Source organism: Chelonoidis abingdonii, chromosome 18 (genome assembly GCF_003597395.2).
Source record: "Chelonoidis abingdonii isolate Lonesome George chromosome 18, CheloAbing_2.0, whole genome shotgun sequence".
In the NCBI taxonomy this organism is placed as follows: Eukaryota; Metazoa; Chordata; order Testudines; family Testudinidae; genus Chelonoidis; species Chelonoidis abingdonii.
In genome coordinates this window covers 8,767,701-8,788,635 of record NC_133786.1, presented here as the reverse complement: position 1 = coordinate 8,788,635, position 20,935 = coordinate 8,767,701, and the positions used below count along the sequence as shown (strand labels likewise).

At 47.6% G+C, this 20,935-nt stretch overlaps 1 protein-coding gene across 11 annotated transcripts in view; it reads right to left on the bottom strand.

Annotated features, from left to right (window-relative positions):
• Positions 1–20,935, bottom strand: part of NTM (neurotrimin) — a 704,730-nt gene that overhangs the window by 67,711 nt on the left and 616,084 nt on the right. For 10 of the 11 annotated variants that reach the window (XM_032802373.2, XM_075073594.1, XM_032802371.2 and 7 more), the window contains one exon: positions 14,218–14,343. The exons of the other annotated variant lie outside the window; for it this stretch is intronic. In XM_032802373.2, the coding sequence (XP_032658264.1) occupies positions 14,218–14,343 (126 nt within the window). The remainder of the gene's footprint in view (positions 1–14,217; positions 14,344–20,935) is intronic. 11 annotated transcript variants of the gene reach the window in all.

Here is a 20,935-nt window from a genome sequence, read left to right as displayed (position 1 = left end):
TGGTGCAGGGCAATGAGGTGGGAGAGATGCGCTACGTTTCAAGATTGTTACATGTCCTGAAAACGGACCAGCCCAGAAGCAATACATCTACAGTCAGTCATTACTGTTGTTATGTCTTCATATTATGCTAGCGCCCAGAGACCCTAATCCCATGGAGCTGGTCACCATGCAAACATGTAACAGAGCCTACTAGGGACTTGGCTGTTGCTCCTGGTTTCCCAGAAAAGGTGACCAGACACTATGGTGATGGGCAGCAGTATGAAACCCTGAAGTCCCTGCCCCAAAGAGCTTGCAATCTAAGTAGCATGCCCTTTACCATGCGACCCAAGAATGTCTTGGTGCCAGCTGACAAAGGCACAAGGGGTGCACAGAGTCTCACAGGGACCCACTGGGTCAGATGAATGCACATTAAATTTACCAAAGGGTGTTAAACGTGAGAGCTCCACCAAGAACCAATAGCCCAATGGCTGCCACACTCACTGTGAAATGTGTGTACTGGTAATGTTTAAGGAATTATGTATCTGTGGTAAAAAATTACGTTCTTAAGGGCTATGAGTTACGGCGGGTCAACAGAAAGTCAGGTCAGGCTGGAAGGAAGAGATGTTTCTCTCTCTCTGGCCTGTCATGTATCTATGGTGTGTTGTCTGCTTCACAACAGAGGCCTATTTGCATTACTGGGCCTGACACTAATCAGGAGATTGCGCATTTGACAAGCAAGGAAAGCTGTAGGAAAAACATCAGAACCAGCAGGGGGAATATCCTGTTTATAAGTGAAGAACATTTTGGGGTATAGCTGGGAGTACTGAGATACACCCCGGATCCTTCCCCAAGGAGACAAATGATCAGTGAGTTCTGCCTAGAGTAACACTGCGGGAAGAGTCATACCCTGATGTTAGTGAATCCAGAACAATTTGCCTGTGGTGAGGAGGGAGAAAAGGATGTGGCAAAGCCACATATAGGTAATATGCATCTCTCCTGGAAGCTGGAGGTTTCATAGAAATACATCAACCCATTTGTGGCTGGAGGGCTCTATTTTTTTAATGAAGATTTTAGTTTGGATAGCCCACTGCACAAACAAACTGACTCAGCTCAATCATCTCAGCCATACTGGAAATCAGAAAAAAAACCCACTGCTCAGAAAGGATGGAGGGAACAAAAGTACACTAGTGTGTGCTGCCGCGTCTGTTATACTGACATAAGATGAGCTCGCAGAGGGTTACTTCCTAGTGTAAGGCATGCTGTAAAGCTCGAATGGCATTTTTTCCATTCTCCACTAAAGCCAGTCAATCTGGATTAGACCCTTGGAACAAACTTTATCACTGGTATAACTCCAAGAGTATCAGAGTTATACCAGGGATGGATTTGGCCCTTGGGTCCTCAGGGACTAATTCCGTGAAGTGCTGAGCACCCTGCAGCTCCCATTGGGCCAGATACTGCTGAACTAATTAAGTCAATGATGTTTTGCTATGGACTTAAATGGGAGCTGCAGATGCTCAGCGTCTCATGCGTTACAGGTCTATTGAGTTCATGGGAGTCGGAGCAGGCTCCCTTCATTTGGTCACAGCATGCATGTGTTGTCAATTACACGCTCATTTCCGGGGCAAGATGATCTGTCTCTGGGTTAAATGAGTGAGTGTTTGCTACCAGTTACACTGACACTGCGCCTGACAAATCTCACTCCAGAACAAAAGGAGCAAACGGATCAGAACTAACAGTCTCTTAGGCTTGTTCTTCCACTTACAGACATAACAGACAGACCAGAAGAGCTCCGTGTAATCTCAAAAGCTTGTCTCTTTCACCAACACAAGTTGGTCCAATAACAAGTGCGATAACCTCGCCCATCCTGTCTCTCTAGACATGCTACAGCCAGACAGAATACTGTAGACAGACAGACAGGCATATAATAGACAGATAGGCAAACCGAGCCACATACATAGGTCCTAGGAGTGAAGGGGTTAAGCTAATGACCCTTGCCATGTGTCCTGACTGCAAGGTAACTGGTGTACAGCTTGATTTCACCTGGTGCATTATCCAGACACAGCTGCTCATGCTGCCCAGCCCCCTAGCCTACTGCAACGAGACAGCGCTGGAGATTGTTATCTTCTTGCTTCTGTCTCTTCTGCCGCAGTCCATGCTCATTACTTTTCACTTCATCTCCCATCTCCCTGCACCGAGCAGTGAGTGGAGAGCTGGGAGCGCCTGATAAGGGGTTCTCTTGGTGTGACCTGGATTGGGTGCCATATGCATAGCATGCCCCCCTCCCCATCCCAGACTTGCATGCAGCCCTTTCCCCCCTTCGCTGCCTCAGTGATGTCGGAAGTGACCTTTCTCACAAATGACATCTCCAGCCCTGTGTGATGAAGTGCACATCAAAAACAGTGGCAGATTTACAGGTTGACAATGATTAAGTGGACTGCACTACAGCCAAATTAATGCTGGCTATAATGTAGTTTACCTCATTAAACAATGCACACCAGGATCCTGTCTGCTGTAAAACAATTGGTCTCTAAAGCCTAGTGTTCATCTTTCAGGGATGCTAGGAGATAATAAATGGGTAATATTCTGGCGATAATGGTAATGGAGTCATGGCTCAGAGCTAATATTATGGCAAAGCAGTAATTATTTCAACAGTAAACAAGGGAACGGTTGAGCTGCCAACAGGATTGGAGCCTGTTGAAATGCTTCAGTGAATTTAGCCGGATCCCAGGCCTGGGACTGGCTCTTAGGATGAAGATGACATTCTCACCTGCTGACTATGAGAAACAGGCCTCCCCATGGCTCACCAGCTCCAGCCATGCGGTGACCTCCCCAACCCACCAGGAGAATTTAGTGCTGGTGGGAGGTGCCCTTCTATGGGAGAGGCGGAGCCTCACAGCAGCAGCCTTGTGCTCATCGGGAGAGGGGAGGGGTCACTAAAAAGCGTGAGGGACACTCGAGCAAAGAATCTTGGATGATGCCCATGCTCAGAGAAGGTCTGGTTGGGTGGGTGGCGCCTTGCCATCAAAAATGGAGCCGCAAGGCCACAGGAACCCTCTGTTTATTTGGGGGACAAAATATGAGGGGGAAAAAGAACAGGAAGGAAGAGGGAGTATTAAAACAATGCAGAGGGAATGAGGATAGAACCAGAAAGGGACACCTAGCAGAGAAACCCAGACAGAATCTTCCATGCCAAGAAGGTGGAGAAGGTGCCACTTTGACAGAGAATCCAGGCCTTTGCTTATTCCCAGGACATGTACAATACAGGCAGTAGCAGGACTTGCTTCTCTGCTGCATTGCCCTGCCATCCCTGATCCGGAGGGAAGTCCCTGTAGCAGGGCGCCGTCAATTCTCTGTAGCCCATCAGTCCTTGCCCTCCCTGTCCCAGCGGAGTGACAAACAATACCATATTCCCCGACAGTCCTTCTCGCCTGAGGATTTCAAAGTGCCTCATGGATAATTCATTAGTTGAGCCTCACAAATTAGTCCACACCAGAAAAGCCAGCATTATCAAGCCCTCTGATTCAGACGGTGATACTGGCACAGAGCGATGAAGTAACTTGTTCCAGAACAACGACAAAGGCTGGGAGAGAACCCAGCAGTACTGTCCCCCCAGTCTCCTATGCTGAGCATGGAACAAAACATTTAGAGTTAATTATGGGTCTATTTTGTTGATGGACGCCAGTAAGAACTGGGTTGATAACTACAAACGTATTCCACATGGGCCAACAAACACTGGTCAGAAAATGACAAGTTTTGGCCTCCAACCAGTGCTGAAGTTGAGGTTGTGACACATGTGGGAGAAAGGCTCCAGGTAAAATGCTGAGACCCCGAGGGATCCAGCCCCTGGACTGCTGCTCTGAAGGAGAAGGGGAATTTTCACAGAACAGGGAAAGGCACAGTCCAAAGGTTCCATTTCTAAATGGTTGATAAAGGGTTAATAAATGATATAGGCCTGTTACAGTCATGAGTGGCATTGCTCAGGAATGGTCAGGAGCGCATTAGTAGAAGGTGCTAACAGGTGATTACATGTCACAGTTATGTGTAATCTCAGGCCTGGCTTAACAGAGGCAGTGACAAAACAGCCTGTGAGTTCTTGAGCGGCGGGTCTGGCTTTCATAAAACAAAAGTCACTGGAGTCTTCTGGCTCTCAAGAGTGAAATAAAAGTTTTATTTCATCTCCCTAATCTGGGAAAGGACATCACCAAAACACTGCAGACAACAAAACCCCCAAACCAGCCCAAAGTAAACATTCAGGTTTCTCATCCTGCAATCCTCCGAGGTTTAGCCCCAGCTCCCAAAGTTTCTATTGCGCCAGCACATGGGTTCAAGAGGCTGGTATCGTCCAGTGTTTCAATCACCCCATAAATTCAGCTGAGCTGTTTTTATCTGGTGCTTTAGGTTGCTTTCCTCAACAAGCCACATCTGACCTTTTGGGAGGAAACCAGCCCCTATAGCTCCTATCATTTCTGGCCAATTGTTAAGACAATCCAACTGAGTGCCAGTTGTCAGGACTCACTGGTGCTCATTTGATTCTTGGAAGGAACTTGACCAGAAACGTGCTGCAGCATAGACAGACATAAAGCAGAGGAAAGAAAGGAGGAGGAGGAAAACAAAACAGAGCAAGTCAGGATGATCTTACATACTCTATTCGCATCATATTCACTCACTCAATCATACCAGATGCAACATAGTGAGTTTTACAGACTACAGAAACCTCCCCTAATGTACAGACCATACAAAGTGCCTGTCACTGGAGTACAAGGGTGAGACAGCATGACTGCATTCAACAAGAACAATGAAACAGCCTGGAATAAAACTCAGGAATCCTGACTTCCTGTCTCTGGAGTGTAGGGTCCTTTGGACCAAAATCCTCTGGACCAAAGCACCTAAACCATTCTGACTGGGGTATTTATTTCACTGGAATGTTTGGTCAAAACTTTATATTAAGGTTCCATTTCTAAATGGTTGAAAAAGTGATAACTAGATGGTATAAGCATGTTACAGACATGAGTGGCATGGTTCCAGGACACTCAGAAGCATCAGTAGAACGTGTTACAAATGATTAGATGTCACAGTTATGCATAACCTATCGACCCATCGGATTCTATAACAATCTGTAACAACTGATTCATCATTTATTTAAATATCTATTAGCCATTTATTAACCCTTTTTAAGAACCACCTTAATATAAAGTATGACCAAATTGTCTCTTTTTGAGTTAGACACAATTGGCTTTCCTATTTCCCCACCTGAACACCTCAACTCATCAGTCTATTTTGCCATTGCTTTTAAAAAAACCTCTTTCTATTACCCTGACCAACAATAACCCAATTCATCTGTCAACCACTGTCTCAGCTCCTGTGTCATCTATTTCCTTGACTCTCTCAATGAAGCACATCCATTTCTACCCAAAGTGCCACAAGGACCAGAAAGCATGCATCTGACGAAGTGGGTATTCACCCACGAAAGCTCATGCTCCAAAACGTCTGTTAGTCTATAAGGTGACATAGGATCCTCTGCTGCTTTTACAGATCCAGACTAACACGGCTACCCCTCTGATACGAGGACCAGAGACACTGAATGTACTTGGCTTAGGGGGGAACATCTGCTATGAATTTCTCTGAGGCCTCAAAATGGGCCTTTTTGGAGAGCTGAGCTGGCCTGCTCTGGAGAACTGAACTTAAAGAGGTGGGTTCTGCTTGGCAAATTGCTTAGACAATTGTTACAGGGCTAGATATACCTCTACCCCGATATACTGTGACCTGATATAACACAAATGCGATAAAGCAGTGCTCTGGGGGGTGGGGCGGGGCTGCGTACTCCGCCAGATCAAAGCAAGTTCGATATAATGCGGTTTCACCTATAAGATTTTTTGGCTCCCAAGGACAGCGTTATATAGGGGTAGAGGTGTATATTATTGTTTAAAATGCAATCTCTTTCCCTAGCGATCGTCCCACTCAGCAAGGGATGGGTCCCACAGAGATAAGTGCTATAGATGTAGCCAGACTGACTGATGAGATGCACAGACAGATACGTTAGGATAGACAGACAGATCCCCTGATCGAGTCCAGTTTCCACAATGCAATGGAATTTTTTTTAAAGCTTTTCCCACTCACCACATGTCCTCCCATGGCCAAACCCCTCATATCAGCCTCTCCAAGTCCTCTGCATTGCACCTGACTCTGCTCTATGTGCTCAGCAGGGGGGTTACAATTCTTTGAATTGTAATGGCTCTAATGGGCTGAATGCACCACAGGCTCACAAGGCGAGACAGGGCTAGAGTGACAACAACCCAACGTGAAGTTCCTCATTCTCTTTGTGCGCGCGCGTTATCAGGAACAGGGACACCGCTGTGAGCCTCCTGGCTGCCTTGCTGGCATGTGCTGCTTCTCCCTACATTGCTGATGGAACGTGGTGTGTGTGCGCGCGTGGTTGCGGGGGGACGGACCTTAAGAATCCTTTAGGTCCATAAGAATGGACCTTTCCCTCACCCGGCTTTTAGCCTGGTCTGGGGAGAGCGGGTAGAAAGGTTTCCTTTCCAAAAGAAAGGCATGTTTATTAGGAGAGCATCATAGATAGAACCACAGCAGGTGAAAGGCACCCGGACAACCCCACGGGCCAGGGCCCCGCGATGCCCCCGACCTCCCCGTAGCCCAGCTCCCCACGATGCCCATCTCCCTTGCATCGCTCTGCGGCCCAGCTCCCCATGAAGCCCTGACCAGCCCACAGCCCAGCGATGACCCACTGCCCATCTCCCTGAAACACCCCGACCATCCCATGGCCCAGCTCCACACTGCTCTCACAGACCAAGTGGCCTGAATCAATCCACTTCCAATCCACCAACTCATTCATCTCAAGATTCCCCACCTTGTTTTTAAGCCCTGCCAAGAGTTATAGAGAACTGGCTTGGCGTAGTGGACAGGGGGCTGGGCTAGGAATTAAGAAGCCTGGAGTCTAGTCCGAGCTTCGCTGCTGTTGCAAATATGAGCAGAGGATCTCATGAGACCTCTGCCTTTTTTGGGCCAAAATCTCATCTATCTTAGATACTGATCTGGACACTATTCCTGCTGTGTCTGAGCACCCACCAACCTCTCTTATACAAACAGCTGATGAAGTCTGGCCCAAAGGTCACCCTGGTTCATGGCGATGTTAACAATAATCTGCCACTGAAACTCTCCTGTGGACCCTGCCCAAATACCATCTCTAATCCTCCCCATTGAGGCGAACGTCATGGTTCATTGAATGAAACAGGCATTTTCTGTGAGCAAAGCCATTGTGAACTGGCTTGTTATTAATAATCACAGCCTCAGCCCTACATCAGGATGCCTCGTTAGCCTGACAGTCATTATTCTGGCCCCTGACGCTGGAATCCATCATGCTAAATGGCAATCTTTCTACGTAAGACCCCCATCAAGCCTTGGACCTGGAATGGACCCATGAGCACAGATCCCATGCACGTAGAACCTGAGCACATGGCTTGGATCCCCGCAAATGCCACCTGTTTGAAAGAGGAGTCTGATTTCTATCGTATCCATGGATAGGTGTCCCTGGGTTCACCAGCAGTGTCGCCTCTCACTCTTATTAAAGTGATATGTCTCTTCATTTCCATGGTTCTCTTGTCCCCCACAGCTCATGAAACTGTACTCTTGCTTAGCCAAGAGATTCTGGTGCAGGTCTGCTGACATGCACATGACAATACTGCTGTCACCACGGCAACATCTGATTTACCCCCCAAAAAAGTAAAAGGCCAGTAACCACAGAAACACTGGAGTGACCATAACCTGACGGTATGGGATACTGTATCCCACTTTGGGATAAGAGGGAAGGTCCTCTCATGGATCAGTAAAAGACAGGAAACAGGGTAAGAATAAATGGTCGGTTTTCACAATGGAAAGTGGCAAATAGCAGGGTCCCCCCAAGGATCTGGACTGGGATCAGTGCTGTTCAATGTATTCATAAATGAACTGGAAAAGGAGGTAGGTAAACTATGAGGAGACAAAGTTTGCGAATTATGCTAAATTACTAAAGATATTTAAGTCCAAAGCTGATTGTAAAGAGTTACAAGAGATCTCACCAAATTGGATGACTGGGCAACAAGATGGCAGATGAAATTCAATATTGATAAATGAAAAGTAATGGAAAACATAATCCTAACTATACAAACAAAATGATGGAGTCTAAATTAGCTGTTACCATTCAAAAAAGAGATCTTGGAGTCACTGTGGATAGTTCTCTCAAAACATCTGCTCTGTGTGCTGCAGCAGTCAAAAAAGCCAACAATGTTAGGAATTATTAGGAAAGAGATAGATAATAAGACAGAAAATATTATAATGACGCTGTTAAATCCATGATAGGTCCACACCTTGAACACCGTGTGAAGTTCTGGTTGCCCTGTCTCAAAAAAGATATATTAGAATTGGAAAAGGTAGAGAGAAGGGCAAGAAAAAATGATTAGGGGTATGGAACAGCATTCATATGAGGGGAGATTAAGAAAACTGGGACCATTCAGCTTAGAAAAGAGATGACTAAGGAGGGGGTGAAATTTGACAACAGTGAATACAATTTTGAATGGTGTGGAGAAAGTACATAAGGAAGTGTTATTTATCCCTTCATAACACAAAAATTAGGGGATATCTGATGAAATGCACAGGCAGCAGGTTTAAAACAAACAAAAGAAAGTACTTCATCTAACACAAAGGCCACCTGTGGAACTCATCAGGGATGTTGTGAAGACCAGAAGTATAACTGGGTTCCAGAAAGAATTGGAGAAGTTCATGGAGGACAGATCCATCAATGGCCATTAGCCAAGTCCCAGGCTTGCCGAAGCCCAGGACTATCACTCAGTATGGAGAAGACTAAAGTGCTCTATCAGCCTGCTTCAGGCCTCGCACACGACCCACCGCAAATCACCATTGAGGGTCAGACTTTGGAGACAGTTGAGCACTTTTGCCACCTAGGTAGCCAATTTTCTCAAAATACAAAAAATCGACAATGAGATCCAGCACGCAAGTGCTTCCTTTGGGCAATTGCTCTGACGCATTTTCACGGACCGTGACCTACGGCAGGACACGAAGATCCAGGTCTACAAAACAATTGTTCCTACACTCCTTTATAGATGCAAAACCTGTATGACCTACCGACAACATGTCAAGAGCTTGGAGAGGTACCACCAATGATGCCTCCCGAAGGTTCTTCGTGTCAAGGTCACCACACTAAAGCCAGCATCCTTGCTGAAGCCAATGTCACCAGCATTGAAGTAATGATCCTCATGTACCAACTTTGCTGGGCTGGACACTGTGTGCCGATGCCAGATGTTCACATCCCAAAACAAGTCCTCTACTCTCAGCTCACCCATGGTCAGAGATCCTGTGGTAGTCAGAGAAAACGCTGCAAAGACTCACTGAAAGCGTATCTTGAGAAAACTAATGTGGACATCACAAGCTGGGAGAAGCAAGCCATCAGCCGACCCCAATGGTACCATATCTGCCATCAGGCAATGGCCCGCTTTGAGGAGAAGTGCCTTGCCTTTGAAGCTGAAAAGAGAGAGAGAAGGAAGGAAAAGAAAGAACTTTCTCTCAGCAGGCAGCTGGCCTGCTATGAAATGTGTACCTACTGCTGGTGGATTTGCGGTTCCAGGATCGGACTCCTGAGTCATTTCAGGACCCATATGTAAATCTGTGGTAGAGATCATCCTCGAATCGAGGGATCACCAATCCAATCCATTAGCCAAGATGGTCAGAGACACAACCCCTAATCCTCAGACTGCCAGAGGGTGGAACAGGACGACGGGATGGATCACTTGAAATTGCCCTGTTCTGTTCATTCCCTGTGAAACATCTAGCACTGGCCACTATTGGAGACAGGATACTGGGCTAGCTGGACCATTGGTCTGACCTGGAATGGCTGTTCATATGTTCTTATGAAAGATGGAAGCAGTAGTCATAGGCTGGAACCCCAAAATCTGGCTCCTGGGCAAAACCTTCTCCCATTCCCTGAGCGTTTGGATGCCATCCCTTTTGGGAAGTATGGGCTCAGCTGTGTGACTTGGGTTGGCATCTGAACTCCACCAGAGCTGGATTTTCAGTTCAGGGAGTAGCCAAATGTATTCTGCGCTGTGAAATGCGAATTTCACCCAGCTCTAATAATGAGCAGAGTGCAAGATCTGCCTCCAAAATCAGCCAATTTAGAGCACCTTTAAAGCACCCCGAGGGCAAGTCTCCAGCACAAGTGACACAAGAAGGTTCTTTTGCAGTGGGGGTGGTTTCTCGGGAAGGATGCTGCTGCCTCCCACACAGCGTGTTATTTCTTGACCTTCACTGTCTTTCTCTCTTTCTTGCTTCCTCACTTTGCACAGCTGGAAAAGCTTCTCCTGACTGCCATCCTAATGATCTCAGTGCCTCGTAGACTCTGACACTGGCGCTGACGACCAGGGTGCTGGTGTCAGCTGACCGGATGCCAGAGCGTGACCTCCTGACACCTTTTTCCTGAACTGGTATTTGAAGGCAGGGTGCCTGGTGGGTCTGGCAGAACTTGAACCGCTCATTAGAGCCTCCAGGCCCCATTTGATGGCTGGAGGTGACTTCTCAGTGGAGATGCACCAAAGATCGGGGTAGGAGTCACAACACTCTTGGATCTTTGCACTAAACAATTGAACAGACCCTCTCCCCTGCTCTACTAGATGTCAGAAGACTGAAGCACCTGCTCTTCCCTCGCCCCAGTTGGATGGCTGTATTTGCTCTTTTCGTTTTACCAGAGGTGTCTAGCTGGAATAATATGCTGTGGTGCAGAATAAAAAGATGAGGGGAGTTGCTGCCGGTCAAGACTGAGGTGCATTGGCAGAGATGCATGGGGGACTCAGAACCGGGATAACAGAGCAGGCTGCTCATCAGGAGAGAGGCGCATCGGCAGAGTTTTATGAGAGTCCCAGGGCTGAAGCAGCAAAAGGGGTGGTGCAGATCAGGACTGGAGTGCATCAACAGAGTTGGAGGAGAGTCCAGGATTGGAGTAACTGATGGCCAGGGTTTAGTATATCACCAAAACAGAGACAGGGAGATGGAGACAGAGAGAAACAGTGTGTGTTTGGAATGAGATCTTGGCTAAACTGGAATAGGCTTTAGATAGCTCTTTTCAAAAGCCGTTTGCCGCAGTGATCCTAATTTTGTCATTCACAGTGAGAGGAATTTGGAAAGAGAGCTGCCTGTGAATGGAGACATGTGCAAAGGAATGGCAGGCGGCTCCTGCAGGGGAACTCCCCAAAGGCCTTAAGCATTCAGCCACAGACACAGAAGAGATCACTCAAAGCCCATGTGATTCAGTGACAGAGACAGTGTCAGCAGGAAATTCACCTGCTCCAGCTCTTAGCAAAAGAGTTAAATGGAATAATGCCCCCCCACCCCCCGCCCCACACACAAGTAGCAACCTGGTCAGCACCAGAAAAGCCTCCCTCTCCCCCCACCCCTCCGGAAACAAGTGGTGTGAATGCAGCTCCCATAAGCACCATGCACTCAGAGGGGTTTATGAGTGCAAGCAGGTGCATATATATCACACTATACCAGAGCAATGCAGGCTGGTAGAAATCAGGCACCAAGGACTCCTCTGTTGTCACAGGAGCTGGGGGTGGACGGAAAGGAGCTGACAGGGGGGTGGGAGGGGTGGATGATGAGTCACTGGACTTAAAATGGCTAGAAAACAGCAGCAGAAAATTCATGTTACACAGGGTAGCTCCTGCAGGGAAAGGCAGCGGAACCAGCTTCCACACCAGCTACCGGCCATCCCTGGCTCAGCCCTGGCATAAGGAATGGTCACTGAAAGACCTCACACTGATGGTGCAGGTTACAAATGCTCATTAGCCACTCAAATGTATGCAGGGGCTGGAAACCATGGGACCTGGGACCTATAACCAACTCCCTGTGGCTCTGTTTCATCACTTCAGAGAATCCAGCTGAGGGAAACTGAGGAATGGGGTTGGGAAGTGATTCGTCCAAGGTCATTGGGGAATAACTGGTAGAGCCAGATACATGGGTTACTGTCCCCTTCCTGCTCCTCGGACCACACTGCCTCTTAGAAGGCTCCCCTGTCAGGCTCTTTACAGAACCATGTCAAAATCCATTTGCTTGGGATTAACAAAACTGGGGAGTTTTCATGGCATGTAGCACACGTTGAGGTCTCAGGATGACCAAACACAGACAGATGACAGCCAAATAATCAACAAACACAGATAGGTGCCCCCACCCCCAGGCACTCTAAAGGTGCTGAGATGGTACGGCAAGTGTGGGTGGAGACACTGAGAGACAGAGAACAGATCAAATGCAGTCACAGCTACTTAGCTAGTGAGCGAGCAAGAGAGATGGCATGTCTGGCAATGAATAGGCAGGTAGGCAGGCATTGGAACTGCCCTGTGCCAATTCTCAGCTTGGCACTCCCAGCTAGCGAGAACCCAGCCCCATGCAGTTTGTGCTGTGATTAGTTCTATTGGGTTTCAAATGCAAAATCTCTAATCTGGGCCAGAAATCTGGTAACAGCTACTGTTGTAAATTATCCAACTCCACGGGTAATTTCTGATTAGCTCACTCCTCTCCCCTTGGTGCATCCTCAGTTTCCATAGCAGCTAAGACCTAAGTAAAATGGAAACATCTGGTTCAAGCACAGGTAAAGCTCCCCTGAGGAAAGAAATCTGCTGGATGGCAGCACACAGAGATAACAGCCCCTCTGAAAGACAGTCGTGGCAGAACCTCAGAGACAGGGAGGGGAGTATGGGGGGAATAGAGCAAACGGGGTTAGGGCGGAGGGAGAAGAAAGAAAGAAAATGAATGGCTATAGAGTGGGAGCAAATGGATCAGTGCAGAGATGCCCTACCATAAACGCTCGCTGATAGTGATAGATGCACTGGCAGTAACCTCGATCCAGTCCCATTAGATGCTCAGCTATGGGAGGGAGCACACAGAGATCTGTGGCATGGACTTTATCAATCACCCACACGAAGGGCCCACTCAGCAGCCTGGCCCACGTAAGGTGCATCCATCTCAAGCAGAGAGGTCAACACATGCAGGGAAGGCTGGGTTTTGTAACAAACCCGTTCGAAAGGTCCCCATTGTAAGTGACAGGAAAGGAATGGAGTGAGGTGTCGGGATCCCTGCTCCGTCCCTCTCAGTCCACAGGATTAATGAGTTAGCCCAGCAGCCGCAGAAAGCACTGGGGTCAGCTGAGAGCTCTGGGGTCACACTCAGACACTGCAGTGATTAGCATGGACTGAGACTGGGGAACAATTGGACAAATGGGTATGTTTCTCGGGGGAGTTACGTTTGTCTAATAGATGCATTCAGCCCTGAGGTTCTTTCATTCCATGCAGGTTGAGGGTAGAGAGCTGCCGATATCACAATCAGACCCTTCCCTGATCTAACCTGACAGCAGGCTGGTGGGCACTGCAACCAGACCCCCAGTACTCAAAGCCTTCCAGTCATCATCCTAGTCTAACCAATCCTAACCGCTTGGTTCAACAGCATCTGAGAAACACTGGAGATCGCACAATGCAAAGTGAAATTAAATAAAATCACAGGGAAAGTATTTTGAAATGTGATCAGATATCATTGAATTTGTGCCTATAGGAATTAACTCTCCAGCAATCAAATCCACACTATTACAGGCCTCTGTTGTTTATTAATTAACGAGAGATGGCAATTAATACAATCTGTTTAGTCATGTTCTTTCTTTTTGCACTGCTATTTCCAGCTCTCATTGGCACTGATATGGACAGCCCAATGGTAACTTTTAATATTGCATTTTTTAAAATGGTGTTTTGTATAGGTCCTACACAAAAACAAAACGTTGCCCTTGATCGAACTTGCACTCACTAAGATCTCCTGTTATCACACTAGTCTGATTAACGCATTCAACCCACGATTATGATAAAAACAACAAACTCGCACTTAGTGCAGGGTCTTCACAAACACAACTGAGAATTTGTGCCATGTTAGCCCTGAATTCTCTCTTCAGGACACAGTCTAAAACCATTTGTGCTCTCAGGATCAATTCTTAGGGCAGGGAAGGATGGAGTCTTCCTTCCAGGCCATCAGGCAGAACTGCAGATACTCTGTGGTCAGAATTCCAGTCTCCATCCGGAGACCCCTCCTTGCAGTATGCATCACATCTGTCTTTGTGAGTGGGAATGGCTGGTGCCCCTAAGCCCCTACTGCAGGGATAGCACTAGGAATACATGAGGCCACATGTGGCCATCTTACCTTTGGGGGAGATGTGCCTCCAGGTGATTGTAGGATCTGGTCTGCCCGTGGCTACACAGGTGAGGCTGATGTTGCCGCCTTCGTTGATGGAGATATCGGAAGAAATCTCAACAATTTTGGGAGACACTGGAATGACATACAGGGAGAAGTAAGGAGGTGGCAGGTTCAGATTTGACTGTTTCACTCTAAATCTCCAGGGCTGTGTGTGTGGCGGGGGGGGGGGGAGTTTGTGTGTGTATGTGTGGATTCTCCCCATCTCACAATTACCAGCTAAGCAACAGCCCATCAGCCCCATCTAACATGGCAGTGAAGGACCTGGAGGTGACACTCCCCCATCGCCCACTTCCTTCCCAGATATACAGGGTGCTTACCCCCAAATCCCTCCTTAACCTACTCCCCGCCCCGTTTCCATTTGAATCATGTCCTCGAGAGGATTAACTGGAGGAAAACACCCTCTCTGCCAGGCTTTCCCAAACTAGGGCCAGTAGAGCTCTCGCTGGTGGGGTGCCCAGAGCTCACTCATCACGTGGTGCTAATTCAAGCCCCTTGTTTGCAGCTGCCTCTATGTCATGAAGAAGATTCTGGAGGCCTATGAAAGAAGCTGGAAGCCAGGACAAAGAGCCAGCCTAGCTGCCTCCATGAGCTGCCACTACACAGAAGAAGAATACAGTGGTGTCCTCAGGGATGAGATCCACTCGTGGTGCTCTTCACCAATGTCCAGGGAGGGAGCCGGGGAGAAGAGAACCAGATGGTTAGGCAACATATCTAGGGTAGGATGTGTACCCCCTTGGGGTTTAGAGAGAACAGCCCCTTTAAAACCTCATCCTGAGCTTGTTCTGAGGGGAGGGGAGTTGAGAGAAGGAGCATGAGAGGGACCTGTGGGTGTCTGTAGCTCCAGACAAGAGGACGTACAGTGTGTTGGCCATTGCACAGCGAAGCAGGCGAGAACCAGCTCAAAACTTGGGAGAGACAGAGTGGCTCTCCGGGGATGTCCCAAGATGGGAGCCAGGAGGTGCACTGTGCCAGTAAGGAATCACCTGAGATGCATAAACCGGAGTCACCGTTGACCAGAACTCTATGGGGCTGTGAGTACTGGTGCTTGTGACTTTGCGTGGGGAATAAGGAGGGAGACTGTAGCTAGCAAAGGAGCGGGGGTTGTTACTCTGTGTGGGTTTGTGGAGAGCAGCAGAACACCAGACGGGTTGGTTGTTGAAAGCGGACGGGCGCTGAAGACGACCAGAAGCACCCAAACAAAGGCAGTGCTAGTCCATTGGGGGCCCTAAGCAGGAAAACGTTTGGCCTCCCTCCCTCCCCACACAACACATAATGAAAAGTGAATAGGGGGCCCCCTTGAGCTGTGCGGGGCCCTAAGCAATTGCTAAGCCTGCTTACACCTAGCGTTGGCGCTGCACCCACGGCTCACTGCTGGACTGGAATGCTGCCTGGGATTCCTGACCTCTGAGTCTAGACACATAGCTCTTGGCATCTATCCTTTTATACCGTGGTAGCACTGGGTCCATGGGTCTTTGTGTTGGATGTAACCCTGTTTTGCCACTCCCCCTATCTTCTCCCCCCTGGTGTTTTTCTCCATCCACCCCTCTGTAAATAAATATTTCCCCTTCTTATGTCCATTGTACTATTCCAATGAGCATGTTTACTCTGGAGGGTTTGGAACAGATGTCCCTGAGCTGGAAGGGAGTTTCCCTGCTGTGTTCCTGCATATGCCTTTCCTTGGCCAAAGCTGCCTGGTAGAGCAGACTCCACGTTGGCCATGAGGGGCTATAGACACTTAAAGGGAAATAGGGAGTCCTGTCAACAAGGATACATGAGCAGGAGGAGAGTAGGAGCAGAACAGAAATGAAATGAAGAGTAAAAGAAAACAGCATGATGAGACGTATTCCAAAGGGGTCAGTGCTCTGTGCACTAAATACAGTTGAAAGAAAACAGCTAAAGCCTTCCCCAATGTCACATTGCCATGTGAGCAGGGGATGGGATGTGATCTGTGTGGTCTCTGAAGGGAGAGGAAGTCTGCGAGACAAACTCTCTATTAACCTTCATGAAAATAGACCTGTAGAACTGAACAGAAAATAATCCCCTTTCTATTTCATTGGACCATCCTATCACATTTAATAGAAAACTCAGTTCCTGCTATGGAATTTTATAGGATAAAAAAAATAACCTATAGAAAGGATTCTATATGTTCCTTAGGTGTTCTGAATACTTTGCATAGAACCCTCAAGGTTTCTTCATCATTATTGCATTTTCTACAGGACTTTTCAATAAGAGGAAATGTAAGGCCAGATTCTCAGCTATTGTAGATCAGCAAAGCTCCATGAACTTCAGTGGAGCTATGTCATTGATGCCAGCTGAAAATCCACGAATGGTGTAAAGAACCACTGCTGCTCCCATTCTTGACTCTCACCCAGGCATGACAGCCACAGGCTACAGCATCCCCTGTGCTGGACACCGCCTTCATTTCTCTGGATCCTCACGTATGCACGATTAGCTGGTAAGCAGACAGACGTTTCCAGGGGACTAGCTGAGACAGAACAACTGCAGGGGCTTTCCTTGCACATCTTGCCTCTGCCACACAGGTAAGTAATTTATTGATCCGTAAAGCACTCCAAGACAGCCTGGAAGGGATTATGTCATGCTAGCCCTGGGCAATAAAATGAAATAAAATAAAATAAAAAGATGGGCTTTTTTGTGAATGCCAGTGTGATTAAGGGTTAGTGGCTGGAAGTATATTTAAAGTACAGTTTAAGTGGAAATCAAGGTGGGTAATGAATTACCCTGTGATGTGAAGGACTGCTGGGAGTTCATTTTCCCTACTTTGGACACAACGGCTAATCTGCTAATCATACACCGGAGGACAACAGCAGAACAAATGTAGGCAGAATGGAAGAGATCCTGGGGCAGGGCACGGAGATGATAGTGGATGAACTGTACCTACATTTAGGTGAGTCATCGCAGCTCTTGCTAAGAGCCAGTCTAACTGGGCTGCGGGTACGTCTACACTTTGAGCTGGTGGTATCATTTCCAGCTAAGGTAGATAGACTCACACAGGCTCTGATCGAGTTAGTGCACTAATGGTAGAAGGATAGCCACAGGGGCGCAAGCAGTAGGATGGGCTGGCTGCCCTAAGTATGATCCCATCCAAAACTCTCGACGTATACTGAAGTGACTAGCCAGTCAGTCGGGTCCAGTGTAGGGACGATTATTTGTGCTGGAAATTCCACCTCCAGCTCCAAGGCAGATGAACCTTGTGTGTTCCCCTTTGGACCAATGCCCCAGTATGGTGCTAAGGGATGCTGTGCTGCTAGCAGTTCTGCCAACTGGAAGAGATGGGATTATGTTCATTATCAGCTGTATGACAGTTACACCGACAGGCATGTCCTCGGGCCAGTGGCCCTTCATGGAGAATCAGGACCTAACTGGCCCATGCTGATCCTGTAAGCTACACCTGGGAGCAGGTAGGTGCTCCAGGTGCTGGTTTGTTAGCCAATCAGCACAAGAACATCTGAGTTCTACAAGAAGAATGCCAGAACAGTATATGTGGGGAGCTGCTCAGATAGGACTGGCAATGTCATGTGAGAGGAAGGAAGAGAGTGCTCTCCTTGGGGAAGGCATGGGACTACAGGCTAGGGGGAACCCACAGAAAGCACATAGGCTCCTGTAGGGGAGGAGCCCTGATTTGGGGCTTGGAGGTGACTAGGAGAGTCCTGGAGAAAGACTGTCAGAGCCCTGGGAAAGGGACACACTAGGGAACCTCCAGTTGTTAGCTTGGTGAAGAAAGCTGATGGATTGGAGAGGCCCAGCACTTTGGGGCTGGTTCAGGCTGGAGAGCTGAGCCACAGGAGGGGCCAAGAACTTTTTGTTTACATCAGATGGGACTCTGAGTACCTCAGAAGGAAGGAGCTGTTCCATGACTTGGCCAGAGGGCTGAGGTATGGAAGACCCAGAGGGAGGTAGTTGGGGCTGGAGCCAAGGATATTGGCAACATTATGTTCTGACGCCATAATAACGCCTGATCGAGACTGCAGCCACACTATGCTAGGAGCTGTACGTAAATACAATAAGAGACAGTCATTGCCCCAAAGAGCTTACCATCTCAATAGATAAGACAGACAAGGAAATATTTATTATCCTCGCATTACGGAGAGGGACCTGAAGCACAGAGAGATCAAGGGACTTGCTCAAGGTCATACAAGAAGAGGCAGCAATTGAGCACAAATATAAGTGCAGTGCCTTATCCTAAGTTCTAATGCAGCTGTGGGCCATTCATGAGTTAAAAACTACTCAATTCATTTTCATCAAACTTGGATTGTTTTGCAGATCTCACTTGGGCTTAAAAGACGCTACTTACCGTAATATCACTTAGCAACACATTTGTTTGCATTAGACACTCCAAGTTGTATTACATCAACTGACAAATGTAAAGAGTAGCCACATTTTAAAATACAATTATAAGAAAGCAGGGTTAAAGTTAATCTTTCAATTCTGCTGTTCCTGACTTGGGAGCACTTGCATTCTCTATCTTACCACTGTATTTGATGTTAGATTTGTTTGGCGGCCTGGGACAGTTTTGGCCTTGCGTATAATAGTATATGGTCAGTTGATTTAGCACTTTCTGATCTTGGCACATAAATCCACTTAGGTACGTGAGCTGCAATCGTTAGCCTCTTATGCACCAACTAGCAACGAGCCCACACCGATGCCCACATCTCAGGAAGGACTTGGGAAGAATCTTTAGGTGCCCAAGGAATGAAAAGATTTGCCCCAATCAAAATCAGCTGGAGCAAGGCAGACGTGACACTGGAGTACCTGGGAAGAAAATGAGAGTGACAGGGGCAGAGGAGCCTTTAGTTACCCTTTCAATTATATATGCAATGTTCAGATTTAACACGACAGTTATTGTATGCAAATTAAATGTTTGAATAATTAATTGAATGAATTATTTAAAATGCCTTCCTTGAGACTTAACAGATAGAGAGTAAGGTTTTACTACACAAGGGAGAAAAGCCTTAATAAATAAGTGACCATAAATATAAATCTGATATTATTTAACATTCAGTAGTAATCCCATTACATCTATATTAAAATGCATTATTATTTGGCCAGTATTTCTATAGCCAAGGGTAGGGGTGGGGAATCGAGAGCCGAATGGCAGATGCAGATGGAACTGCACCCAGATGAGGACGAATAAATAAATCCAGGCATCCCGGGTGGGAATTCTCTTGTTGTTGCCAATCCGTTTCTTCCTGGCATCTCTCTTGCTCAGGGGTGATTAAACATGGCAGCGCCAGTCTGCCGAGTGCAGATTTCCCCAGAGCGGGGCTTATGCTTTTGCTGATCTCATTTTCTTTGCCACGATGCTGGGAAAGGTGTTTAGTTTGTTCTGAGCTGATTCAGCCCCTTTTTTGGGTCCCCGGAACATACCCTGGCTTTGTCGCAGGGTCAGTTTTCATCCCTCTTGCCCACACACTCAGATTAGAAAACACACTATTTAGCTAAAAGAGATGGCACACACACATTAAATATATGCATGGAGAGTGTGCACCTGTGTGATGTGTGTGTTGAATGGTATATGAACATCTGATCACACAGAAATGCCCCAACATGTGTGCCATGCACATACCCAAATGTCTCATACCTTACCCGCAGACATATGTCCACCCCTTGCAGACACACGTGGCACATATGCAGCTTTGGGTGGATTGCACAGCCCCTTCCTCTGTGTCTGCACACACCTATGCTCACATACGGATGCATCTGCACCCCACACACTGGGACTAGCAGGTATGTACCTCCTGAGCCATTCCCCAGGTGACACGATCCTGGTCGTTAACAGGGAGATTGATGTCTTCTGTGATCCCTGTTCCAGCCTTTTTTTTAATAGCCCTCCTGCATTTACATAAATATCTCTGGCTCTGCCTCCTCGTTCGATCCATGCCATCGTGCCATCGTCATGATCTCCCCATCTATCATCCCCATCCTCGAGGGCTGTGCTGACAGTGCCCATCCCTTCCCCTGGCGTTATGTCCTCGCTCATTTCCTCAGCCACACCTCCCCGCCTTGCCGCGTGAGCTCTCTCTCTGGAGCAGCCGGTTCCTGATGTGCTCAGTCTTGTGTCCATGCTGTGCTCCTCAGTTCAGATTGGCGAGCTCCGCTCGGCTCAGATGAGCACCCCAGATTTCAGCCTTTTCTCTCAGCCAGAGCCAAACAATCCAAACTTCCTGGATCTGCACAGCTGGACTGGATATTTCACGAGTATACTGACAATCCCAGTGCTTCCTGCTGAGCCAGCAAGCAGAGCTGGCTCTTGCAGTCCATCTCCTTTGCCCCCGAATGGGAGGTGTCCTCTCTAGGGGGTTGAAGGGGAAGGTTAGTTTCTATGGAAGATGAAGTTTGAGGTGGGTGTCCAGAGAGGAAGGACGATCTAGTAGTTAGGGCACTCATCTAGGTTTTGGGAGACCTGAGTTCAATTCCCGTCTCTGACACAAACTTCCTAGATAACCATGGGCAACTCACTTGGTTTCTTTGTGCCTCATTTCCCCATCTGTAGCACTGCACTACTTCAGATGGGTGTTGTGAGGAAAGAGCCATTAGAAATTGTTAGGTGCTTAGATACTATGGTGATGGGGGTGGGTACGTGTCATAAACAGATAGCTAAGGGTTAATGTTTCTTTTACCTGTAAAGGGTTAACAAAGGGAACCA